The sequence below is a fragment of the Vespula pensylvanica genome, chromosome 12 (genome assembly GCF_014466175.1).
Source record: "Vespula pensylvanica isolate Volc-1 chromosome 12, ASM1446617v1, whole genome shotgun sequence".
Lineage (NCBI taxonomy): Eukaryota > Metazoa > Arthropoda > Insecta > Hymenoptera > Vespidae > Vespula > Vespula pensylvanica.
The window spans coordinates 2946366-2974215 of NC_057696.1; the positions used below are offsets into that span (position 1 = coordinate 2946366).

The 27850-nt window shown below is 29.5% G+C and overlaps 4 protein-coding genes across 10 annotated transcripts; 2 read left to right on the forward strand and 2 right to left on the reverse strand.

Moving 5' to 3' along the window:
- Nucleotides 1-1690: 1690 nt before the first annotated feature.
- LOC122633338 (defective pharyngeal development protein 4-like) lies at nt 1691-12543 on the reverse strand. Of its 2 annotated transcripts, none has more exons than XM_043821127.1 (2): nt 12426-12543; nt 1691-4264 (listed from the first exon to the last, which is right to left on the reverse strand). In XM_043821127.1, the coding sequence occupies exon 2, from the start codon at nt 4196-4198 to the stop codon at nt 3038-3040; it is 1161 nt and encodes a 386-aa protein (XP_043677062.1). In that variant the 5' UTR covers nt 4199-4264; nt 12426-12543; the 3' UTR covers nt 1691-3037. The 2 variants fall into 2 exon arrangements, with proteins under 2 accessions (XP_043677062.1, XP_043677061.1); XM_043821126.1 differs by lacking the exon at nt 12426-12543 and adding an exon at nt 9560-10113.
- Nucleotides 12111-15640, forward strand: LOC122633339 (polyadenylate-binding protein 2-like). Of its 2 annotated transcripts, none has more exons than XM_043821129.1 (7): nt 12111-12248; nt 14308-14444; nt 14516-14630; nt 14821-14888; nt 14980-15221; nt 15363-15455; nt 15569-15640. In XM_043821129.1, exons 2-7 carry the CDS (start codon nt 14310-14312, stop codon nt 15600-15602), a joined length of 687 nt encoding a protein of 228 aa, XP_043677064.1. In that variant the 5' UTR covers nt 12111-12248; nt 14308-14309; the 3' UTR covers nt 15603-15640. The 2 variants fall into 2 exon arrangements, with proteins under 2 accessions (XP_043677064.1, XP_043677063.1); XM_043821128.1 differs by lacking the exon at nt 12111-12248 and adding an exon at nt 13144-13299.
- Nucleotides 15641-18967: 3327 nt separating this feature from the next.
- On the reverse strand, nt 18968-24233 carry LOC122633475 (protein zyg-11 homolog B-like). 4 transcript variants are annotated; one of them, XM_043821389.1, is made up of 10 exons: nt 23975-24233; nt 23168-23520; nt 22843-23083; nt 22563-22757; nt 22091-22476; nt 21870-22015; nt 21359-21747; nt 20871-21240; nt 20419-20758; nt 18968-20328 (listed from the first exon to the last, which is right to left on the reverse strand). In XM_043821389.1, exons 2-10 carry the CDS (start codon nt 23298-23300, stop codon nt 20192-20194), a joined length of 2337 nt encoding a protein of 778 aa, XP_043677324.1. In that variant the 5' UTR covers nt 23301-23520; nt 23975-24233; the 3' UTR covers nt 18968-20191. The 4 variants fall into 4 exon arrangements, with proteins under 4 accessions (XP_043677324.1, XP_043677323.1, XP_043677327.1 ...); XM_043821388.1 differs by having other exon boundaries at nt 23168-23565; XM_043821392.1 differs by having other exon boundaries at nt 22843-23068; nt 23168-23565; nt 23975-24232.
- A 100-nt stretch (nt 24234-24333) lies between these two features.
- LOC122633477 (PP2C-like domain-containing protein CG9801) lies at nt 24334-27324 on the forward strand. Of its 2 annotated transcripts, XM_043821395.1 has the most exons (8): nt 24334-24553; nt 24633-24659; nt 24872-25162; nt 25284-25510; nt 25585-25785; nt 25872-26175; nt 26331-26826; nt 26958-27324. In XM_043821395.1, the coding sequence occupies exons 3-8, from the start codon at nt 24996-24998 to the stop codon at nt 27174-27176; spliced, it is 1614 nt and encodes a 537-aa protein (XP_043677330.1). In that variant the 5' UTR covers nt 24334-24553; nt 24633-24659; nt 24872-24995; the 3' UTR covers nt 27177-27324. The 2 variants fall into 2 exon arrangements, with proteins under 2 accessions (XP_043677330.1, XP_043677329.1); XM_043821394.1 differs by lacking the exon at nt 24633-24659.
- The last annotated feature ends 526 nt before the right edge of the window (nt 27325-27850 follow it).

Consider the following 27850-nt stretch of genomic DNA (forward strand, 5'->3'; position numbering starts at 1 on the left):
TTTTTTACATTACTATTAATTTAACAATCTTTGATCTATGCAGATATATCTGCGAGTTATATATTTATTATATATTTATTACTTATATAGAATATCTTTCTACGCATGGCTAGTTCTAAAATTTATTAGATAAATATATTTCTGTTTATTAAACATAATATATTAACATAATCGCAGATAGGTGAAAGAATTGTATAAAATATTGAATATGATTTATAATATTCCAAAAAATTATCAACATCACATTATAATAACAAAGTAGTACACGATTAATTATTACAGAGAAATTCTTTTTTGACTATCAATGAATCAGACTTTTTCATTGTTAATGACTTCATAGAAAAAAAAATTACTGATGCTCTGATATCTATAGATATAACCAGTTTTATAATCGACGGTAAGGAATCGATAGCTGTTGATTCGTTCACATTGTAACATCTCACATTCTCTCTGTCTCTCTTTTTTTCTTTCTAAAAGAAGAGAAACTATGAGGAAAAAAAATAAATAAAAAAATAAAAAAAAAAGAAAGAAAGAGAAAGAGAAACGACGAGGCCACCAGCGCGATCATGAAACTGCAGTTCATCCTATTAAATCCACCACGGCGTCGATAGAAATAGAAGGCAGGGGTGTAATCCTTTTTATTACACGCACGTACATAAAGCGGCTCCTCTCTCTCACTCTCTCACAGAAGGAGGGTTCCGGGCATCAGAGAAAGAAATCAAGCCAGGTCCGGCGGTGGTCCGTATTTCCCATTCCCGGCAACAAAGCGCTTTTAAACAATCTCCATTGTGCTCGGTAATTCCGAGCCATGCGTGAAATCAACACGTTTTTCCACTTAATTGACATACACACATAGTTCGACGTAAATGTGAGACCATCCTCCTCATCTCTTCTCTTCACCTCATCCATCTACTCATTCACATCGAGAATAATCACTCTCTTTGAAATAAATCCAAAAATGATCTAATCAATAGTTAATTCTCTTTGTGTTAATTTTGCGCGTTAATAATAATATGAATGTAAGATGTTAGAATTTTACTTAAAATACTATAAATAAAAAAGAGATGTCTTGTAATAGATACTATCGAAGAAAATTTAGAAAAAAACATAACGCTTCTATAGTTCATTTATAATTTTCTAGCTTGTTTCAAATCGAGAATTTTGTTAACGCTTGATAAATAAATTATTAAGAAGTCTTACCTTCATGTTTGTCAGCTCAAATTTTGAAGTTCATGCGTTGAATTAAAATATCTTGAATGCGATAGTAATAGAAAAATAATCTCTACTTACCTCTCTACTTATTTATAATGATTTTATAATTTTATCGGTATCTTAAATCTACATAGAGATTAATATCTACAACAGAGATTCCCAAACTTTTCTGCATCGTGATTAACTTTCGAAAACAATAATTTTTTGCGATCCAATTAATTGCTGTCGAGAATGTATTGATATAGAATTTAAAATTAATTTAATGAAAAATTCACGAGTTAACAAAAACTAGACAGAAATAATAATTTTCGTGTGACCTTTAATTGTTCATCCGATAATTTTCAATAAGTAAAACTCTTCCAATGAACGTGTATTCTCATATATAAATATTTAATGCGACTCACAGTTTAGGAATTTCTGATCTGTAGAATACGAATAAGATGAGTGTGTTGGCAATTAAATAATATAACAACGTTTTTTTATTGATTACATATATATACAATAATTTATTTCACCACTCATTTCTCATCCTCTACATTTACAAATACATTCTTCCGGAGAATATTAATAGAATAATCAGAGTAATTGCGTTTTTACGAAGAAGAATCGGAATAGTTTTTTATTTATTTATTTATTTATTTATTTATTTATTTATTTATTTATTTATTTATTTTTTATTTCTCTCTCTTTACTATTCTTCCTTCCTTCTCTTCGACGAGAACGATTATGAGAAAGAAATAAAGAGAGAAAGTATCTTTACACTTTAACTAATACAATTACTCATTTATACCATAGTAAATATTGTTTACTATAGTGTCTTCAAGTTCTTTTTCTCCCTAATCTCGAAATAAACTTTTCAACTTTACGCTGTAAATCGGATGTCTGTCATCTTTATTGCGACTATATTTTATAATCTTCCTTTTTCATTTATTCTTTTTATTACTTTCCTTTTTATTAAATACGCATTGATTCTAACTTCATTTTATTCACATAATTTATCATACTTTTTCCTCATGAAAAAAATCATGTATATAAAGCTTTTACTCATAAGCAAAAGATCAAATGAGAATCGTCGTAAATTAATTTTTAAAAATAAAACAAATAAATTAATAGATATACATAACGATCATTTTTTCATACCTTCGTTAAACGAGAAGGTAATTAATTCTAATCTTTTTACGAAGCTTCTTCGTTCTTAAACATACATACATTATATACGTATATAACTTTGTAATTCAGAATAAATAGATTTTCGCTGTTGACATTTATCACATTAGAGGATACAATTAAAGAAATTAATAGGAGTCTTCTTAATCTGTAGTATACGATTGCCGAAGAGAGAAAGAAAAAGAGAGAGAAAAGAGAGAGAGAGAGAGAGAGAGAGAGAGAGAGAGAGAGAGAGAGAGAGAGAGAGAGAAGTCTTTGAACAACACCTTTGAGTTACACTAAAAAAGGAAAGAAGTATTTCTTTTGTCTCTTATTGATTATGTCTTTTCAATCGTCAATTATTTATTTCCCGAAAAAAAAAACACTTTTCTTATCGTTGATAGAACGTATCGACAATAAAAATCTTTCTTCGTTTTATTCTGGAGAACGTTCGATGTTCACCAAAATGGCCTCTCAGAAGGATCACCAGAACAATCACTGTATTCATCCACAATAATTTAAGCAATACAGAACGATGATTTAGAACAGGAATCAATTAGTTTTGACAGTTTTGAAGACTCTTCCCTTTTAATAGATTGTCGCTTATTAGATGTCTATCGTTTAAAGCGAAATATATTTTCCCCATTATCGTCTGATCATTGTTATCGTTTCGTATTATTTAAGTCGCAGTTCCATAGGAATGTCTTTGAATAGCCGAACTAGCGACAGGTAAAGGATAACCAGCGGCATAAAGTGGTCTGGGTGCTAAAAGCGGTGACTTCTTTGTTGTCGAATCGAGTGACACAGTTTTCGGCTCGGCCAATTCATTTTCGTCAGGTGCGATGATATTCTCGATTGTGAAAGGTTTCTTCGTTTTCTTTCCAATACCCAACGAAGACGATAAACTGGTATTATTGATGGTTGAAGTTAGATTAACGATAGGATCTCGATTATTCGGTGAGGATGTCTGAGACGTGACACGATCCGTTGTTAAATTGGTGATTGGGTCGGTAGTTATGCTAAGTACAGGCGAGGATCGATTATTATTAGGTCGATAGCTCTTAGAAATAGGTGAGCCAGGTGACATAGATGAAGTTGGCGAAGGTGGTGCCGTGATGATGCTACCGTAGATCGCACTGATCCTTGACGAAGACGACAAGGATTCGTCCTCGTTAACATTATCGCGGTAACCCAATTCGTAGAGATTGTTATTTTCACTCAAGAAACGTTCATTGCTCTCTCTGACATCGAGTCCAGGTAAAGATGAACGAGTACAAAGTCGACGAGTATCCGGGGACTCGGTGTTGGATGGTTGAAGTTGTCCCGTGGTTTGTTGAAGATAAGACAATTGGGACACGTAAGGTGAGACAGGGAACGTAGAGAAATTCCAAGTACCCGACTGAAGCAGGGCAGCTTCGTATGTCCTTAGAATCTCGTTGCTACCCTCGGTACTGGTCAATCTTTGTCTAACTTCCGGTGACAAGAGGTAATATCCGGCAACAGCTTCATTGTTAGTTTCGAATCCACTTGGACTTGGACTCGAGCCGTTCGGGAAAGCCGCGTTTGTTCCGGAACTAGCCGAAGTTATCATCATTCGTCTTTCTTCCATTTCCCAACGTAACAGATCGTCTCTCAATCGATGCAAACTCGCTACGTTTATGCCTGTCCCTGTTGCACTGCTCGTTGGACTGGTATTGACATTATTTACTGGCGATTGATCCGAACACGGTGGTGGCATCGCCGAAGCTAACGCTTGGAGTTCCGATTTTAACAATTCCTTGTCAGGCTTGTGAAGTTTAAAACGTTTCCGACGACGAAGAAGCGAGCCGTTTTCGAACATCGACAGAGCACCTGGATGAAGGGCCCAATAGGCACCTTTGCCTGGTCTGTGGGGTCCACGTGGTACCTGAAACATGGAGAACATTTTATCAGTCGTTTCGAATTTGTCACGATTGGACGAGTTGGCTTTGGATGCAGATGTTTTTCTCGTGTTAACTCTCTATCACATGTATTATTTTTCTTTTCAATTCATTCTATTTCGCTCTCTCTTCAAAAATATCTTTGTATTCTGAAGTATATGTTGTTTCGAATCCAACATTATAATAACATAACGCATTCAATCGCAATACAAATGGACGTCGTAATTGTAAACAATACATTGTGAACGTACAGTTGAATTTCTCTTAATTAAATATAACCATTCGATATTCCGTTATATCATTACTCAAGATAATTATTATTTAACTCGACAAGAGAAACTTGGGGAAAATTATTTGTAGGATATAAGCATGATCATAAAGAAAATAACGCAAGAACTTGTTGAAATGATACCATTGAATAGTTTCCTCTTCACATTTTTGTTCTTCTTTTTCCCTTTTTGGTTTTGTCTATCTTCACTTACTTGTTATAGAAAAGAGCTATAGCCCAGCCCAGTTTCCAGTATCACCCTATATATCTCATCGATAGTACTACATCTCGGAAGTTCAACCGTAGGCTATCCTACTCTCCATCATCATAAGGAGAAGACGAGAGCACAGTTGGTCCATTTACCGAGGATGCGGTTTGTCGGCGCAAATAGTAATCGCTCTCATCGAACGCGCTGTCGGAGGCACTAATAACGTCGACCATAATATATTTTCCCCTGTACTCATAGTCCGCTTATTATAATCTACCGGGAGCGGACGAGCTTCTTTTCCAATCGAATCAACTTACCCGATCGACAGATAATCATTTCGCCTTATTAAATGTAAAACCTGTTCATTCTCGGTGTAATGAACTTAGCTCCCTCCTTACACCTCTCACCTTCCTATATATGATTTTTTTTCTTTATATCTACCTAACTTGTGACTCGTCACTCGAATGACGACATGTACACACATGTTCACATACGTACATGCATGTATAAACGGAAAATTAATTACGCAATTTTTATTAAAGATTGAAATATGTATATCACACAATCATTTTTATCTATCTTCGATTAGAAGAAACTTAAAAGCATATGTTAAAAGTAAGAACGAAGTAAATTGATCGTGTATATTTATATTGAATAATACCTACAATATTTCATGTCTTTGTGGAAAAAAAATTTTTAAAGAATCTATAAAAAGTGTGAAGATATATTATATACATAAGCTCGCTTTAATTAATTTCGGTAAAAATACCAATAATTATCATTTTTCAATCGCATATTTTTATTTACTTCAGGAGCATTCTATTCATGATTGTACGCAACTATAATAACGATATGCATCATTGACTTTTATCGTTAACATGTTCATACTTATTTAGTTTCATATCTGTTCGTACTTGTTTGTTTTTTTTCATTTGTTTTCGCTTATATATATATATATATATATATATATATATATCTATTTATATACTTATATATATCCATATTTCATAATTTTATCTAGTCAACTTACAGCATTCTTTAATTGATAGTATCGGAACGAGTTTGGTTAGTATATATAATTACCTATATCTTTGAAAAAGTATAGAATTATTGAAAAATAGTATCTGTGAGAACGAAAGTAAATAAATATGTTGACATTTGCAAACTAATATGAAAATAATTTTATACAGATGTTTCATCTAATTTTAATTTATGATTCTATTTTGTTTTTCGGTATTTAATGATTCACATGTAAATATAATTGATTTCTGTTTGGGTAAATATTGATGAATGAGACGAGAAAATCAGAAAGAAAGAGAGGAAAGAAGTTGAATGAAACCCGATGAGAAAGTATGAAAGCATGAAGATAGGTGTAACATTTAATCCTTCAGATAAAATATCAGCATACCTGTGTAAGTACGTTGATACATCAGCTTAGCATCTAAGTACCAGGCAGTTAGTTTATATAATTTCATTATATTCTTATTACTTGTAATTGATTTTATTAAGTATAGAAAGGTTGAAGTTTATAATCCAAGAGAGAGTTACATGGAAATTAATCATGATGATTTTGTATCATAAAAACGTCAAAGAAAAAAAGACAATTTATTTTGATTGCTTTGAATGTTCTTTTTTTTCTTCTTCTTCTTCTTCTTCTCTTCTTTTATAGAAAATTTTATCTGATTAAAAAATTTGTTAACAATTAATCGATCGACTTGTCATAATGAATATTGAAAAAGTTGGGTATCTTTTCCTTCAAAACGACATTCGTCTGAAAGTTACTTGGAAATATCATTCGACGATGTTTCCCTGAATAAAATGGGGGTTGAAAGTTTTCGCAATAATCCTTGCGTGCCTTGTAACACGACGTTTACACGCACATATATTCAACATAGTGACGACGTTACATACTAGTCACAATATCTTACCGGCTATGTAACCACCACATGTGTTAATATTTGCGGTATATTTGAACTTCTATCATAGTAAGGGGAGAAATAAATATTTTATTATTATTTTTTCGTTTCATATACCTACTGAAAGTATCACCAGTGACATATGGCATATGTCACATGGAATGATCCAACAAACAGGACATCCTGAATGCGCACACAAAGAAAAATATTTTTCTTTTTTTATCTGCAATGTCGAATTTAATAAAGATCTCCAGAAATATAAAGTAGCTTAGTTAGCTAACAAACGATCGAACGAAATAGATAATATAATAATAAATAAACGAACGAGTGACACTTTTATTTTATTACGGTTTATGAAATATTAACCTGAGTTCAATTTTTAAGACAACTGTGAAAATAATTAGTTTGGATATACTGTATATTAACTACATTAATAAACATCAGTTTTTATTCAATTTGATAAAGACATTAATGGAATAAGTTCTAAAACTTTTCAGTGATTTATTTATTTGTTATGGAAGAAATTAGTTTATTATTGTTCTCAAAGAAAATAATAGATTCAATGCAGTATTATTGAAGCATGCAAAAAAAAAAAGAACTTTACAAGTTTTATGTTGAATGAGAAGAGAGAAAATAAGATTACCCGACGGCAGAGAAAAATGAATAATATCTAAGTAGGTATATCTAATTGTAAGACCGAGTTACTGTATGTAAGAAGAAATATTTAAAATTATTTTAAATAGAAAATGAAAATTATATATCATTTTAAATGAGCGTATGAAATTGAAAATGGCCTAAAAAAAATGTTCGACAATTCTACAAAGTTCAATACTTAATGCTTCGATATCTAGATTTTTATTGTATCTATCTTTATTCGTTGTTTTTACCGTTGTTAACAATAATGAATGAATTAACAAATGTGAAAAAAATTGTAATAAAACAATGACGAATTTTTTTTTTTAAATAATGACATAGAACGTTATAACTAAATATACGAATAAATATTTCTTTCATTAAAATAATTTTGAAATTATTAAAAAACGAGTTGAAAGCTTTGTTATCACATTATCTAAGATAACTTGTACAGAAAATCACATTAAACCAATCTAAATAAATTTCCTTAAAAGGCTATTGCATTATTTTCACACTGAATGACAACGAAGGCTTGTTCGGAATAAGAATGAATTATATTCTCATTTTACAGTTCCTGATTTCAGTCTAACTTTGTATTTTCACGAGCGTCACGCGTACTTTCATATTTGATTGACACGAGATCGTGTTAGATGAAGAATTAGACGAAGTGTTACATAATAAGTCATTCGTTTCCATTAAATGTAAATTGTTCATAAATTGTCGTGATTTAAATTGAGATAAAAGATAATTAAAGAAAAATCAATTGTGTGATAATTTTTTTTATCAGTTTATTCATCTTAAAAAGTGACTTAATTATTTCTCGAGATCTTAACAATAAATTACTTACATTTTCACAATAATTTAATTCTTAAAAAAAAAAAAAAAGCATATATAAAATTAATTCTTACAATGGAAACAAAAATTTTTAACAATAAATTACATTATCACAATAATGAAGTTCTTAACAAGAAATAAAATTACTTTCTACAAGTGAAAAATTGTTCTTTGATATCAACTTTGACAGACAAATTTTATATGGTAAATTACAGGCAAACAGAATTCAAAAAAGAAAGCTTTCTTTGTAAAAACCTCATTCGTCGTGATTTTTCTCGATGGAACGGATATGTCGACAAGTAATAATACTAATACACAAGTCTTTTATTCGTTTGGAGAGAGAAGACACGTTAAGTCGATGATCGTGTTGGCAGGTGCGAAACGCAGATGGTCACAGAACGTAATAATACGTCTATAGAGGCGTGAGTCTCTCTTCTAAAAGAAGAGAGTAAGAATAAGAATAAGGGACACCTTGCCTTGATAGAAACCACGTTTGAAAAAAACTATTAAATTTAGTCGAAAGTGAAAATTTCTACGCTTAACGCACCCTTTCTCATCGTGTTTCTGATCTAATTTAGACAAACTTAACTCGAATGATGAATGCTTTGTAAACGAATCAAGTTAACGACGAATAATCGGGAAAAAAATTGGTTGATTTAGGAGAAAAAAAGATTATTGAGATTTTAGATTAGTAGGAATATTAGATATCGAGTCATCTCGTAACATAAGTAATGCTTTTCTTCGTTATATAACTAATAAATCTGTGTGAATTTTGATTATGCGATTTATAGGAAGATTATCTCAAGATTTTTCTTGATAATCTAATATTTTTCTTATACCATTTTTTGACCAACTAACGTTCTATTATCTAACAACGAAATATGATACGATTTTGATGATTCTTGACCCTAAAATACGGCACGCATTCTATACGAAATTGACGCCTATACCATGTTTTTATAGCCGGTCGTGTGTGGCGATAGTAATCAAAGTGTTTTAGGATCAAACAGTGAATTAACGGCGGATGGAAATAGATTGGTCTTGAGAACATATAAACGCAATTAATTTGACGTATATTTAGAGTAATTTGGAGAAGAATCATTTCAATATTTTACATAGTAGTATTAAAAAATAATTGACCAATTAAGATCGTTCTAGTACATTTAATTTACATTTATTTTCTCGAGATAACTAAAATATCAAAGGAAGATAGACAAATATCGCTTATGCCAAATAAAAATCTTTGTCGATGCAAATTAAATATTGCCGATGCAAACAACTTGGGATATTTAACGAAACCTCTTTAATAAGGCGCATTTTTCAAAGTCTATTGAGTCTCTCTAACAGATCACAAAAAATCACCTTTAATCGTTCGACAAAGATCAGAAAAAACAATAGAAAAAGAAAAAGAAACGAGACAAACCTTGATGAAGCAATCGTTGAAGGAAAGATTGTGCCTGAGTGAGTTCTGCCATCGGCGCGTGTCCTTACGATAATATGGAAATCGATCGGCGATAAATTTATAAATTTCAGCGAGTGGTAACATTTTATCTCGAGAAGACCATATCGCCATTGCCGTGAGCGATATGTAAGAGAACGGTGGCTTTTGATCTCCGTAAGTATCGCGCGACGGCCGCGGCATTCTTGGAAAGCCAACAGCCTGAAGAATGGAAGCTTTGCGAGCGGGTTAGCCCAGGCTTCTCAGGAGACTTCAACACCAATTTCTCCGTATGATTGGAACTATTAATCGACGAGACACCAATAGCCAAAGAACTATCATTCTTCTCTTCTTCTTAAATTAGACTTCTTCGAGCTTAGGCTCCTTTCTTATCCTTGATTATTTCGAGTAAAGAACACCGATGATACATACGTACTTAACTTCTCACCCAAGATTAATCCCAATACGTGTAACATTTCCCACAGATCAATCGTTTCTTATCTATTCGACACGTGAAAACAGAAAGAAAAAAAAGAAAAAAGAAAAAAAAGAAAGAAAGATTCACCGAGAAAAATCTTCTTCTTTCTCACCGAATAACAAGATCACGATCAAATTCGCCCTTTTTCTCATTTATTCTATTCACCAGATTCTATTAGTCCGACACTGCGAATTCACTTATGATATATAAACGTCACTTGATATATGATACATGAAACATCCTCATATCGAACAAAATAGGAAAACGAGAGAGAAAGGAAGAAGGAAAGAGAAAGACTCAGGAAGAAAAAGGACGAAGACACTAACTCGATGGATTTATATGAAACTTAAAGAAACCGTTGGATATGAGAGGAGAGTCTTATGGTATACTCTGTGAAAAAGCTTTGAAATCTAAGCTCCCACGATCGTGTCTCCACGGATACTGGCTGCTAACCATACCCACACCCCCGCAACAAGTTTCCCCTACTCAAACGTAGGCACGGTAGCGTTTGGGATTGGTTCACGAGGAGCCTCCTCGAGTCCTTGGTCCCACCTGATATTATGGGTTGTGTCCAATCATCGTTCGTCTTTCTTTCATGTTAACCCCTACCTTGCTAAGATTGTTGACGATGGGCGTTTTGTTAGATACGAGGAGGGTACATATTCTCTCTCTCTCTCTCTCTCTCTCTCTCTCTCTCTCTCTCTCTCTCTTTCTCCCCCCCCCCTCTCTCTCTATTCTCTCTCTTTCTTTCTCTTTTCATCGGCAAACGCATTCTCTAGTTTGCAAAACGGAAGGTGGAGTCGAACGAAGTGAGAACCGTCCTGGGGAACGACGATTCTCTTGTTCTTTCATTTTTTTTCTCATCCCCACGCAACAGTCCGATCTCCATGCGCATCAAAGAGGCCGGACGATGCTTCCAAGGATGGAGGACGGTGTGAGAGGACAATGTTCCCTGGGTTGCAGCCACCAACCAATCGATCCAGCCGTATGCTCGATGTTTAATGCACGAGTGCACGCCTACCTTGCAGAAACGTGCCTTCGAGATTGGAACATTGTCTTTCCTCTTTCCTTTCCCGTTTAACCTGCGCGCGCACCATCTAACTAACAAAATCGCTAAGTGGGAGGGTAAATTCTCCCTTTTTTCTTCTACAACAACCCCAAGATATTCGTGGTTACGCATTTTATGTTAACGCGGTATATGTTATAGAATTCTTTTCTTAGTTTATCGATTTGTTAAGTATACCTCCCGAATCATTTTATCGCGTTGATGTCTCCGATTCAACGAGATTCAATTTTTAAATTAGATGATAAAAGTATAACTCGAGATAATGGTTATGCATTGAATTTTGAAGTTCGTTTGTTTTCAGTTGATTAGGAAAATTCGAACTTGTAGGAAAATTGAATGAATTTATAAACTACTTTTAGCTATCGATCGTCTACATAAATATATCAATTGACTTGAAATGCTCTTTTTTTTTCTATGCACTCACGAATACAGAGTAGTTTACTTAATCTATAAAAATTATTCGTTATAGATTCGTCAAGTATTTCAATACATGTTACAACTTATTATATATGTCGAGCACATATAAAACGCAGACCTTAATATTATTCCTAATTTTAATAACACGTAGATTATATATCTAACTCTTTAATACAAGCAAATATATTGATTTCAAAACCGAAATTGAGATCATTTCTCTTTTTAATGATTGATACTATTTAAACATTCATTGTACGATATACGAATAATTAATGTTACATCGTAGTAATTAAAGATAATAATAGATATTCAAAAGTTCTGGATCATAAAAAGTATTTTCAATGTTTGTATCATCTTTAGGTAACGTTCTACTTAATCGATAAACCTTCGGAAATATATTATGACGACATAATAATGATAAATACGAGAATTCTGAATTATCGACTATAATATGCCGAAAGAATTCTGTCGGTAACAGATTTCGGTTACCGACAAAATCAATTTCTTTATCGACTGTAACTAAATATAATCAAATAGGTCGGTAATATTGATTTATCATTCACGTATGTGTATTGTGCGTATGTGTGTGAGTAACAGTAAATACCGAACTTTCGAAGTCGCAATCGTTCTCAGTTCCAGATATAAACAATAACGAAAGCAGAGAGACCCAGACGACTTCCAGAGCAAGTTAGTCTACCATCGAATTCTGAAGGGTAAATATCGCAGCTCTCTTACTCCATATTCTCCATATTCGACTTAGTTAATTACTTTTTTCGATCGTTTAACATTTATTTAAATAATTTATAGTGCACTCTTAGTATCATAATATAGTTCACTAGTAAACATTAATTTCGTAGAAGAATGATGTAATATTCGAAATCGTCACTTACCAGTGATGTAAACAAAAACGAAGATGTAGGAACGTGACTTTGATAGGTTAATATTCAGTCTGTCGTTGGATTTCGAAGAGTCAATATCGCAATTCGCTTAGTCCAGTGTTTACCCATTTAAATGATTCATTTTTGCGATAATTTTTTTACATTCATTTAAATTATATATAATTGTGTGTAATATTGCTAATATAATTTTTATTTATAATTAATAATTTCGTAAAAATTATTAATGATAGTCAAATCCGTGTAATTATATAAAAAAAATGACACGTTTATTTAAACATTTATTTATAAGAATTAACGTCAACATTAGTATTAAATAATTTTAGAGTGCTCTTTCATTAAATGTGAATTTGAAATTCGTTACCGTTACAAACCAGTGATACAAAAAATTGCGAAGATGGCGGACTTTGGGCGGATGTGTTGGTTCGCATGAAATCGTTACGTATACTTTAGACATCGCTCGTTAAAGGCAGCACTAGTGCACTATGATGCGTAGGTCTATATTCATGGATAAATGGCTTGTATTTCCGAAACTATGATTGGTAGTAACTAATTTAACTATAATTTGTTGTATCTGGATCTAAACCAATCTACTTGCACGTTTCAATGTACAGCGCTTTTTTATTGGTTGATCGTCTAGATACTTTTGAATCATCGCTGATTATTGGCTTAAATAATAGTACTATAAAGCGTGAAGAAAAATTATCTTCAAAATTCGCCTACATCATGTGATGTATTCATCGCGTCAATCTTGTTTGGTGCGTGCTGGTGCGTGCGTAGGGCACGGTGTGTAGGTGGAATATCTAAACGTTTAAAGAATTGATCTTATTTAAATATCTAAGCTATAAAAACACGTCCAAAATTACGCGTATGTAATACACTTTTTATTCTTAATATTTATAGTACTTAATTGTGTAATTTAGGTCATTAAGAAAGCGTTGATTCGTTACAGTACCATAACCATTTTGATCTTGCATTCTATTTTCTTCTACTTTCGATTTGTAATGAATTTTTATGATATCCTATATATGACACATCCGATTAGATTTGTTTTTATTACAAATATCTTCTATCTGTAGTTAAAATATTTTATTGATATATTTCTTTCTACATGGATTACTCATAGATTGAATTTAATTTAACTGATATTTGGATATTGATTAACCCTTGCATTGCCAATGCTTTGTTGAGTATCACAGGCAGTCGATACCAGATCACTTGTTACTCATACTAAAACTTACTTTTATACTTCAGATCTATTTTTTATATTAAGTTTGTTTCTTTTCATGTTGCTAATGATACTTTTTAATAGAAAAATTCTATAATTTTTTTACAAATTTTACATATTTTTTGTTAACTTATACTTCTTTCTTTTTTATTATTATATTGGATGCCAATGTAATTTGCTATCGACGAATGCTGGAATCATTCTGATATCATTTATGATAAATCTTTAAGACCAGATCCCATTTATTATAGCAAAATGTCACATTGACTTGGATCGACTATTACCATTACACACAACATATCTGAAAGCTTGGCCATGAACGATTCAGTAGCGGTTGGATAAGGGTTAAAACTAAAATTCTTGCTTTTACATTTAATAAAATTAAAATAATTCTATACTTTGTTTCAATTAAAAATTCATATAATATGCATTAAATTAATACATTTAAATGTATTAAATACAATGCTAATAGTATAATTTCTTCATTTTCTTAAAAAATAGAAAATTCATATTTTAAAGAAATATATTTATTTAGTTCAATATCAAAATACATATTTTAATAATACGTAGCATATCTAAATTACTTATAGATTAATGAGAGAAAAATATCGTACTAATAACTGTCATATAAATGATATTTTGTTATAGAAATGTCTGAATCAGATTTATTAGCTAATGACCATATTGATGGCCTTGATGGACTTGAAAATGGTCAAGATGGTGATGCTATTATGCAGTGTGATGGAGTTAAACGTGAATTGAATGAAGCAAATATAGATGATCCAGTATGTGATAATCCAATAACAATATTTTGTATGTTTTATTAAAATATATGCTCTATTTTATCATATTATAGGAACTGGAAGCTATAAAGGCGCGTGTAAGAGAGATGGAAGAAGAAGCAGAAAAATTAAAGCAACTTCAATCGGAGGTGGATAAACAGATGAACATGGGTAGTCCACCTGGAATCAGTAAGATATTTTTTTAGATGGCTTCGGGCATCATAATTATTACTTTTGTTTTCAATTCCTTGCTTATTAGAATTAACTTTTAAATAAAACAAAAACAATAATAAGAAAAAAATAAATAACAAAAATATAATAAGAAAAAGACAAATTTCTTACTATTGAATTAGTTTAATAAATGTATAATTTATTTCAGCGAGCCCATTGAACATGTCACTTGAAGATAAAATGGAAGTTGATAATCGATCTATATACGTTGGAAATGTAAGTTAGAAATAATAGTATAAAACATTAATAATAAAATTGTTCTTTTTTTTTTACATATGGAAATCATTTTTTTTGTTACATATAATAGGTGGATTACGGTGCCACAGCAGAAGAATTAGAGCAACATTTCCATGGCTGTGGTAGCGTCAACAGAGTAACAATATTATGTAACAAATATGATGGTCATCCCAAAGGTTTTGCTTACATCGAATTTGCAGAACGTGATTCTGTACAAACTGCAATGGCTATGGATGAGTCTATGTTCAGAGGACGCCAAATTAAAGTTATGCCAAAAAGAACAAATAGACCAGGGCTATCAATGACAAATAGGTAATAAGATTGATAAGAGCCTTATCTTTTAGATAATAACAGATATTATCTTTTGTCCCTATCATTCTATATACAAAGACTTTTCTATATACAAATATATATGTAAAAGAAAACATAACAATAAATAAACATTGATTATAGGGGGCCTAGAGGTGTACGAGGTTATCGTGGTATGGCTCGAGGGATAATTCGTGGCAGTGCATACTTTGGATACAGACCTACTAGGAGGCTAAGGTATGTAGTAGCTTAGATATTTTCAATTAAGTCTTTATGTTATTTGGCGTATTGTAACTATAGCGTTTCTCTCTCTCTCTTTTTTTTTTTTTTTTTTTTCTTTTTTGTTCCAGAAGTTACAGGCGAGGTTACTACATGCCATATTAATCATTTTAAACATAGTGCTATGGTTCAACGACTTCAAGGTAAGTTCTTTAAATATATTATTGTATATATAACTTTTATTAAAAATGAAACACTTTGTAATTTATTTTTTTTGTATTTTCTCAAAAAAAGAACTTGTCCAATATTTTTTTTATAGATATTGAAACACACATTCTCTTTTATAATATATAATGATTTTATACTTCTCATATGTGTGTTTTAAAAAAAATAATATTTAAAAAAAAACCGTTACAGCTTTAAATACGTAAACACGTAAAGCTTAAAATTTTTTTTAACAGGATTTAAATTTCCTTTTGTGTTATAATTTTTTTTTGATCTTAGAAAGAATTAATTAAATTAGAAACTATTAATAATTTCTTTTGCTAAACAATAAATACGTAATATTTTTAATCGTTTGAAAATCAAAATCATAAAAGTAATTTTTCAAATAATCTACTCACTTTATTATTTTCTTATTAGGAGATACAGCTATTTTTAATATTACACGTGTATTAATACACGTTTTCTTTTACATATATATACATATATATATTCTTTTTATATATGTATATATATGTTTTGAAAACGTGTGTGTATGTATATATGTGTGTGCGTGTGCGTGTGTCTGTGCATATATATGTGTATATATATCTATTATGTGATATATATATGTATGTATGTATATATACACATATACATACACATATATATAGCAAGTATAATATTTCAAATTTAAAAGAGGACAAATACTTAAATATTTCACATACAAAAGAACACATTTTACATTGTGTATTTAAATATTTAACAATATTTAAAATATTAACTTGATTAATTTATATAAATACTGTATATTGTCATACAATGTATCATTCATTTACAAAATTTTTATCATCAACATTCATTTTGTCAGAAATATATTTTATTTAATTGAATTTATTATTTAAAAATTGTAATGAGTTATATATTTTTAAATTACAAAAGTTAAATAGAGAATGACACTGTTTCATAGTAAATATATTTTATAAAATGATTTGTACATTTTATATCTACACATAGTTTAGTTTTTATAAGAATGAAAATGAATTTTGTTCAACTGGTTTGTTTATTACTTTTTAAAATTACACGTATAAATGATAACATTAATATGTGTGGTACTTGTTTAAAAAATATATATATATTTTAATACAAAAAATGTAAAGCATTGTGAGGCAGTGTCATAATTTAACTTTAAAGGATACAGATATGGTACGTTAAACAATGGTAACACAAGTTATAAACTTTTGTGCAAAATTTATTTGTAAGTGACATAAAAAACTTACAAATCTATATAAACATATGTTAAGGTGTTTAAGTAAATTCTTATGATATGTCCACAGAAAAAAAAAACTGATACGATGGGAAAAAAAGAGAAAGAAAAAACCTCATGTCAAAAGAAAAAAAAAGATTGGACAAAGATGGGCACAATTAAATCATATTTGATTTTAGTAAATCACGACATAAAATTACAACTGTAGATCTGCGACCATTCACAATTGTAGTTCAATTAGTTACTTCTACCATTTTCGTATTATATAGTAATGGTAGAAATAGGTAATAGTATCAGTCTTGATTATTTTTTAAAAACCAATATAACTTATCTCATAATGTTGCTAATAAAATTTGAAATAAAATTTGAAAAAGATACACATTGAAAACAAAAAAGAAAAAAACAAAAAAGAAAAAGAAGATTAAGAACCATAACATTCCCTGAAGAGTATCATGTTTGTATAACAAGTTACTTTATGTAATCAATCATATACATTTCTCCTGCATATATGCTAATTTTACTAATAATTTCACAAAAATATATTTAATAATAAATTTCTTTATTTAATATTTATCTTCTTTATTGAAAGTAAAAATTCAAAATGAATGGAATTATTACACAAATTTTGTAATGTATAGGTTTCTATATAAATTAGTTACAAATATATAATACATGAGATCTGTATAAAAATATGTTAAGAACATACAATATCAACATATATGTTTATAAAAGTTTTATATATTTTGGCTTGTATAGAAATGCAAAAAAATTTCTTTTTTTTTTTTAACGTAAATGCACATCAATTTTAAAATTATATAATTTAATTTACATTTTTATTTAAATTAAAAATTTATATCTCAAATATTCATTCAGTTATAATACTTGTGTTTATTCAGATACATATATTGTATTTACTACATTTAAAAAATTATACAATTCCTTAATATTATTACAATTCTAAAAAATATAAATAATTAATTCCATGCTGGGGTAAACATCTGTTATTTTAATATATTAAATCTTTCTATATATTACATTAAAAATTATTTGTACTAACTAAAGTTAATCAAAATTAACACGAGGGAAGATTAGACATTTTTAAATATATCTGTAAAAGGAAAAAAAAAGTTTGAACGAAAATATGAATTTTTATTGTATATCTTATATATTTACGTCACTTGTAAAATTGCACTTGAAAAACATTAAAATATATGAAGCAATCCCATTTTTAACTTCCAAGATGATGCCTGAAATAAAAAGAGTATAATGTATAATTATAAAAAATAAGAGAGCTTTACAAATACTGTCATATTAAGGCTGATACAGAGAAATATAATAATAACAATATATAAAAAATTTTTTGATTTTTGTTTTTTATCTTTGTTAATGAAGATAAAATTAATTAAACAATTTTTTAATTCTATTCCTGAACATAAAAGAGTTTTTTCTATAATTAAGTAATAGAAAAGAAATTGAACTACAATGTGAATGTTTAGGATAATACCATACTACTATAATTTATAGTCAATTTTGTATGCATGATAAATGAAAGTTGCTAAACCTATGTCATTAGTTTTATCATATAACATGTCTATTTACAAAAGATCATGTATGCAACTTTCATTTATTCACAACTAACTATATACTTTCAATTTTATCTTAAATATGTTGCTACTAATTTGTAAGATGATGTAAAATGAATTTCTGAGTCATTAACCCACTATGCTATGATATTAGGAGGAGAGCTGATTTTCAACATTTTAATGATCAAGCCAGATTTCGTATGTTGCTTCCACGTCGCTAAGTATTTTGCAGGTGCAGTGCAGCATCAGCATCAATTGAGTGATAACGATACAAATTTCACGAACATTTTTTACGTTCCATTAAAGAAAAAAAAAAGAAAAAAAAACACAAGAAAAAAGAATAATTAAGGCATAAGTGTAAAGAACTAATGTAAAATGAATGGGTGGTAAATAAAGATTTTCTTGGCTTACCTCGGAAGAGTTTAATGGAATTTAATAAAGATATTTCTATAAGGTATCAAGTAAAAAAAAGAAACACATTAGAAGCCCACGTAGTTTGTTTATTAAAACTCAATAACATTGAGCTTGAGATTTTTTACATATCAGATCAACATTCGATGATATATCAGAAGAATAAATTTCACTTATATAAATTCATAAGATTTTAGTAACAGATATAATTTGAACATTATTTTTCTTATTAGAAATTTTTACTTCCATATAATCTCTGAAGGCATAAAAATGTACAATTAATTATTAAAAATGGTCTAATGATTAGCATTTCAACATTTACAAGATACAACTATTAACAAAACACGTTGAGGACCTGAACTAAATATATTATAATATGACATAAAGTTTCTATTTATTTTAGTACATAAGTGATATTCGTTCTCTCTCTCTCTCTCTCCCCCTCTTTCTCTACATATTTCTATTATATATATGTATTCTTAGATATTTCTATCAAAAGTAGACTTTTAAAAAATAGAAATTAGATGTCATTTAATACATTGCATGTTACTAAAACGGTAAAGTAGCTGACACTTTTTGCAGTATTATTGAAATCTTTCTAATATTAACTCTTTTTCATATATAACAATATATATTTTTGAGCTTTTATAATACTCTATTTAGTTCATTCATACCTACGATAATAATTAAAAAGGAATATTATAAAGAATATGGTAATATAACCATCTTACAGCAATTGCAGAATATTGATATTGTTGAACATAATAATGTAAGAAAAAAAATATATTCCATACTACATAGCACCTCGTTAAAACGATTATACCATTAGATTTAAAAGTGATATGAAATGCAAATATGTTAGGAAAATAATTATTTCGTTAAATTATAGATTAAATATAAGATTTCCTAATATGAAATTACATTAATTAAATCATTCAGTTTTATTATAAGTACTATTAGTTACAAGACTTAATACTTTTATTTTAACAGTATAATTGCCTTAGTGAAGTGAATCATTTCTTAAGTTCAATTAAAAGGATCTTTCTAAGATAGCTAAGATAATTATTTTCATCTCAGGCCCTCAATGTTAATCAATGTAATTTAAATGAACTGAATTGTACTGTTTTGATTGCAATGCTTGCTTGATGAATATCATTTCCATACAGAAATTTTAATTATTTGGTCTAACAAACAGAATACAAGATTGTAATAAGATAATCATTGACTAGTATACCATCTGCATGGTACTTGTTTCTCAATTTGGAAAGCAGTGGTTGATGTTAACAAGAATTTCATTCCAGAGTTTCAAGAATTGATCGACATAAAGACTGCAAATTTGGATGCATTGTATTTTCTGTATGTGTTTCTTCCAGATATTTTAATGTTTCTACTCCACCTTCTCTAGTTAACATGCTACAATAGCGTTTTGCTGCAAATATTAATGATATATTTTTAATAAAAATTATAGTGGTTTTAAAAATAAATTTTCAAATAAAAGTAGTTTACAAAGAAAACTCACGATTTTTTGTGCACACATGATGTATCGCCCATACTGCCCAAAGCTGAACAGGATATGCATCTGAACAACGCAGAAGAGGAAAAAATGGTTGAAAACTTCTATAAGCAACCATCTCTCCTTGTGGAGTTTGCCAATGAGTTACAGCATGAGCTAATTGATCTAGCAATTGTTCTCTACTAGGTTGTGAAAGCATTGAACTCCAGGCATTAGGACCATCACTTAGCAAATGTGCTGCGATACCAGCAGCAAAGTAAGATACATCAATGTGTACAGAATCTAAGAGCAAGGAAAGCATTGATATGAAACGAGTTTGCATAAGTCGTGGCCTCAAATGTACAACCTATAAAAAATTAATTATTATTACAGATTCATAGATTTAATCAATAAGATAACAATTCAAAACGTTTAATAATTATAAAAGAAAATAATCTTTTTGGTGTTAAAATACCAACCTCGGCTATATTATTTAATAGACCAAGTACTTTAGTCTCCACACTAGATTCTCCTTGAAAACTTTCAAGTACTTGAAGAAACAACTCCATTCCTCCCTCATCCAAGAAAACTTTGCATGTAGTGGCACTTTCGTCCGTTAAATTCCATAGAGCACTTAATGTGAATTTCATTGTAATATCAACTGATTTAGATTGAACTTTTGACCTGACCATTGTTAATAACTTTGACATATACTGTGGTTGTGCACCAAGCATAGATGTTTCTGCTGTTGATATTTTTGCTGCTAAAATGGAGCAAATTGCTACTGACATCCGATTCATCGATGCATCATCGAATGTCGATAAACAATTCATTACTAATCTAGCACACCTATTGAAATTACAAATATTAAATTTATGTAATAATATTTCAAATGTTATGGATTAGAGTATTAAAATGTCATGTATTTATTATATTTTCATATTAACTGTATATAAATATTAGTTACCTATATTTATCAAATGCAACATCTTGTAGAATTCTGTCACTACACAGTGTCAATAACGTATTTTTTTGTAGCTGATAATGAGTTGGGTATGACTCCATAGCAGTCAATGTTAAGTCAACTATTTGTTTAAGAATTGATGGATGAATCATGATTGCTGATTCACCTTTTGTAAGATTGTAAAGACATGCGGTTGCTGCCATTTGCACACGAAATTCCTGAGGATGTTCTCGCATTCCAGGCAGCACTAATTTGATTACATCAACGCGTGGTTCAAAGAAATTTGGTGTCAAACGAAACAGATTAAATAAACACTTTTGAACATAGACTGATCGACAAGTATATCTTCTCAAAGCTTCTAGAATTTGAGATTCAGTTGCTGTACCGCTGACCTACAATAACAAGTTATATTCATTAATATATTTCATATTTGTGCATACTTAATCAAAAGTATTTATAATTGTTATTAATGCTTAATTTTATTATCACGTTAATTCTTTGTAGATTAACTTACAACAAGGTCAGGTTTATAATCCTTATTTTCAGGATTTATTAAACTATCCTCATAACAAGTGTCAGAATGTACAAGACCAAGAAATTTCAATTGTGGATGTGCTTTAATAAATTCTTTTAAATCTTTTGGATTTATTTCATCTTTACCTAAAAAAATATATATATAAATAATAAAACAAATATATATATAAGTGCAGTAAACAAATATATTTAAATATTTACCAGACAAATCTAAACTAGTTAAATGTGGCATACAATGTACAGCTTTCAGAAAATCTCCTATTTTTTGTTTCTTAGGTGCAAACATTTCAAAAGCATATGTATCTTTTTCATCAGAAATATCTAAGTTTCTCAATTCATTTAATTCCAATAAAACAGGTATCAGACTTCCACTTATTTTTATATTGTACATAGTTAGAGTTTTTAAACGGTCCTTACATTTTTTTAACGGTGTTATATCATCGACTCTAGTGCATGATATATCTAAATTTTCTAAAAGTGGAAGATCTTCAACCACTATTTCTAATCCATGTTTATTAAATTCTGTTCCTGAGACATTCAAAGTATGCAGTGCACGTAATTTGCTCAATGTTACTACTACACAGTATCTAAGAACAATATTAAATTGTATAAATTAACTTTAATTATCTTACATAAATTTTTGAATAAAAAGAAATATATATATTATACAGACCTTGAACAATCCATAAAACTGCCTTTTGCTACACTCAATGACCTAAGATTTTGCAAACTCCAATCACCTAAACAGCTGATCAGATCATTAACAGTGACTTTTAAACCATTTACTACCAAATCTATGACCTTATGTTGTTTAAGAACTTTTAAACCTTTTGCAGATAATGTAGATGCATCTTTTAATTTTACATGCCTAGAATAATATATTAATTACAATGTTATTTATTATATTATATTTTATATATTATATTATATTTTTTCCATAGCTTATGTTATACCTTAATCTGGTTGATTTTGAATCAAAAAGTGTAATCGTTAGATCGGATAATGTTTTCTTTTCGCAAAGGCTAGACAATAATTGCTCTGATATCTCAGTTGGCAAAAAGGCATCAGGATGTTTGAAACTAAGTCTTGTAGCCAAACTTGGTGATACATCATTGGACAATGTACGTATTGTTGTTGTAGTTTCGGAGCTACTCTCACTCAATTTACAACTAACTTGATCTGGAATATATTCTTCTTTTAATTTTAATCATTTTATTACATATCATTTACCATGTATTAATAATTTTTATTTTAAATATACAAACATGAATTACTTACCATATGCGGTAGGAGAGGATGATCCATTTGAATGTTCACCTGTATCACCAGGATGTACTTCACACAAAGCCAAAACATTATCGCAAATAAAATCAATGCAGACTTCTTGCAAACTTCTTGGTGACTCAAACATTTTATATTTTAAATTTCATTCAAATATATATTTTAGTTGTTTTCCTCTTTGCAATATACTTTTTTTAATTCTCTTTGGCTTATTCTATTTATTGAACTATCAGTACCACAGGCATGAAAAATTCACTTCAATACTTATTCGATAATAGATTCCCCTTTGTACATTGCCGATTTTTTACGAAGTACAAACGTACATCTGTGCAAGTGTTTTGCATTATAGACTAGCCAAGAAAATATTTGACATCAGAAAAATGATTATTATAATGCTAAAAAAATAACGTACATAAAAATTAACAAAAAGAAATAGAACCAAGGACGATCGAATAATTTTCTTACTCCGTGAAAGTAACAACGAAATAAAGTTGACACTATTTTTTCTTTATAACTAGTGAATAAAGAATAATTTTAAATAATCACATTACGTAATAAAAGTCCCGCGTGTCAGAATAAATTTCATCCTTCATGCGTACAAACGCATATCTCAACGATATAGAAAAGTATTGCAGAAACTTACCAGATTGAAAAGAATATAACGGTTCATAAAAAGAAACATTGAAAAAATTCGTTACGTAATATTATGTAAAAGAGATATTAATCGCAAAATTTTCTTACTATGACGAAATCGCAAGTAAAACGCGTTTATTAAAATAAATGAGAAAAATGATGGTCTCTCACCTGCGAAAAGGCCGCCATATTGATTGACCAAGTGTCAAAACTATGTCAAAAGCATTTGTGCACAAAAGAAAAGGAAAATAAATAACTTTCCTTGATTGACGTAATTATACGTCTTTATTGTATAAATGACGTAGATAAAGAAGAAATGTGATAATGCAATTCGTTTAATTTATATAGGATTTTAATTGAGAAACATTAAATTCGACAAACTTCGACGGAAATTTGACGCGAACTACTGTGCAAGTTTCAAAGTAATTTGGTCATGCTCTTTCCCTCTCTCTCTCTCTCTCTCTCTATATATATATATATATATATATATATATATTTCTCTCTATCTCTTTCTCTTCTTATTCGGACAAATGTTTAGTTTTAAAAATGTAATGAAATCTAAAAAAATAATGTGAACTAATTTGAAAGCACTTATAAATTTAATAAATAAATAACACTTTTGTAAATCCCGCGAGGTTTATCTGCAATTCATCGGTTATTGACACATTACCAATATGGCGCTTAAGTGTAAAAGACGTGCTTTTATGGTATATATTGTAATCTGATTCTCAGACAATTAAACAATTCTGGGTAAGATATGCATTTTTTTTAAAGAAACAAATATATATTTATATATATATATTTACATATCGTTATTTATATATTAAAGAACGTATCCGTCTTTGCTGTATTTTGGGTAAGTGAAGAATGTAAGATAATGTGATTTGGATTTCTAAAAACCAATTGTGTACATAAAAGAAAATAATCGTTTTTATTCATATTCATTTTATGTGTACGATGTTTTTATAATTTTTATTTAAAGAATAGATATATGTTCAATTACATATTAACATCAATGATCAAATAATCAAAGCAAAAAATATATTCTTTGTCAATTGTGTTTTTTAGGTTGAGAAAAACATTCCTCAAACCTTAAATCATGACTTGAATTTAAGGAAGAATTTTTTTATTATAATATGAAAGATGCAAACTTAAGAGATTAAATTTGTAACTGATACCAAATAACAAAAAAATGCCAAGTTTACGCAAGAAGGTAGCTGGCTTTATGCGCCAACTATCTATTAGTAATTTGGCTGGTGCTGTTGAAAATATGGGGCTAGGAGAACAACCTCTTCGTAGTCCAAGATCAGTAACACAGGATTTTCCAAGCGAATGTTTCATTACGCGGTATCTTAATGGGTACAAATCGATCCTTTTCTGTATAGAATGTAAAATATTTATATTATAAACATTTATATTTTATTTTATGTAAATAAAATAGTTAAATATAAGATATAATATTTTATATAATGATTTACAGATTAGAAACAAAACAAGAAGGCCCACCGATTTTGCATGGTAGAAATCCAGAGGAATTACCTATTAAGCAACTTGGAAATTATCAGGATGATAAAGAAGTCTTTGCTGCTTTAACAGGCCCAGATAGTGGACTTACAGCAGTTAATCTTCAAGAAAGACATCTAAGTATGAATGATATTGATATTGATTATATTGACATGTTGGATCAAAGTGAACAATATAGAACAGGTTAGAAAAAAAAAGTTACAAAATATTTCATTATATAATTGTGATTTTTTTTAATCTAATATAATTCTCTTTAGGATCAAATTCATCTTCCATTGTAATTGCTGGAGTTCCAAATTGGTTTCTTCCTCATGAAATGGCTTATGGTATTGCTACAACATTATATGAAAAAAATCCTATAAATAATATTAACAATGGAGAACCAATTGCTGACTGCTTTGGTATTTCTGCAAGACAAAATTCAGCAATATTGGCTCTGGCTGATGGTGTCAATTGGGGTATAATAAACTAGATATGAAAAAGAAGTAATTTATATAGAACACAATAGAATAGTGCAATTTGTTTTATTGTAACGCATGTTTAGGTACAAAGGCAAGCATTGCAGCAAGATCTGCGGTGCATGGAAGCATGGAATACCTGAATAAAGCTCTTTTTTCACCTTCGATAAATAGTGCTATAACTACGACAAAAGATGTTTTTGTAGCCCTCTTACGTTCATTCCATGCAGCACATTCGTTAATACTTCAGGAACAAGGCATGCTCACAACATTGACTGTATGTGCTGTTCTACCCTTAGAGAGCACAACCACTAATTCCAGTATTCACCATAAAAAATTTGTGGCTTGTACATGCAATGTTGGTGATAGTTTAGCATACGTATACTCAAGGTAAAATACAATAGCAGACTAAAGTCATTAAAATTTATTGAACCTAATGTAATATTCAAGCTATATAAGAAAGAGTTAGATATGTAGATTTAGTATAAACGATGAATAATATAAATTCATTAATATATATAAATTCGATTAACAAATTATTGTAGAAAAACTGGTGTCAGAGAAATAACACGAGGATCTCACGATATTCATTGTATGCGTGATATGCGTGATGCATTAGGAGCTTTAGGACCTGTCGATGGATCTAACCCAGAATTAAATAATTTAACGCTCGCTATAACGGAAGTTGAACTTGGCGATGTCGTATTCTTAACCAGTGATGGTATATCAGATAATTTTGATCCAGTAGTTGGAAAATTTGCAGTTCTACCAAATCATAATGCTGCTTCTGATGTAACAATATCAATGAAAAGTAACAATGATGTAAGAACAAAAACAAGAAGAAAATCAGCAGAAAATTTACGGCATACAGAGTCTGGTAATAGCAACGGAAATAGTAATAATTTACCTGTAGTAGAAGCATATCAAAGACACGAGCTTACGCTCCTCAGAATGGAAGATTTATTGAGAAGAGGAGTTTCTGGTGAAGGACCACCATGTAATAGTGCCAAACATCTTTGTGAACTTCTCCTAGATTTTGCAGTAAGTTAATTTACTATGAGACAGCATTATCATAATCATTATCTTACGAATTTAAAATCTAATCTAAATACAATTGTTTTATACATGATATATCTAATTATATTGCATCTTGTAATCTTTTATGTTATAAGGTACGTATTACAGCTGCCAAACGAAGAATATTAGAAGATACAGATTTATATTATGCACAACACAAAGATGGTCAATTAGTGCAATTGTCCAAGCAAGAACAACGAAGTAGACGGAAAAAGACACTAGATAAAATATCTATGATTCCAGGGAAGTTAGATCACGCAACGGTCGTGGCATATGTAGTTGGAGCATATAATTCATCAGAATGTAATCTATAATCATTTCGAATATTAGACATTATTTTTTATTTAACAAAAAAAAAAAAAAAAAAGATAAGCTTTTACAAAATGTCAATATTTCTGTGTCGTATAATTTGACAAAATGTGAAATTGAATATCAGAATATATGGAAAAGAATTTTGTTAAATATTTTAATATTCATGAAAAAAAACTCTGATATTTATTATAATAAAATTTCATCAACAGAAATATCTAATATTTTGTTTACGAAATTATGAGAAATACATTTATATAATTTGTTTTACTCAAACATTAAATAGAAACAATGTTCCAATTTTTTTTTTATTATAACTGAATACAGTAAGAAAGATTAAAGTATTATTTTAAATATTACATGACAAAGTTCTTACAACAAAAATGTAAATGTACGTTGTAAGAAAATTAACGAATCTTTATAATTAATCTCCAGTATACAAATAAATATGAGGAAAAAAAGAAGAAAAAAAAAAAATAAGAACACAATCTATAAAAGTGATCTTTACTAGTTAAACACCCGTCCGCGTGATATAATATAATGAATCTTAATTTTATATATTTCACAAGTATTTAACGCGTCTGCAAATAGACGTAGGATATAAGTAATATTTATATTTATAATGTCATAAGAAATATTATTATATGTTATTTATTTAATATAATTGAGATCATTGTAG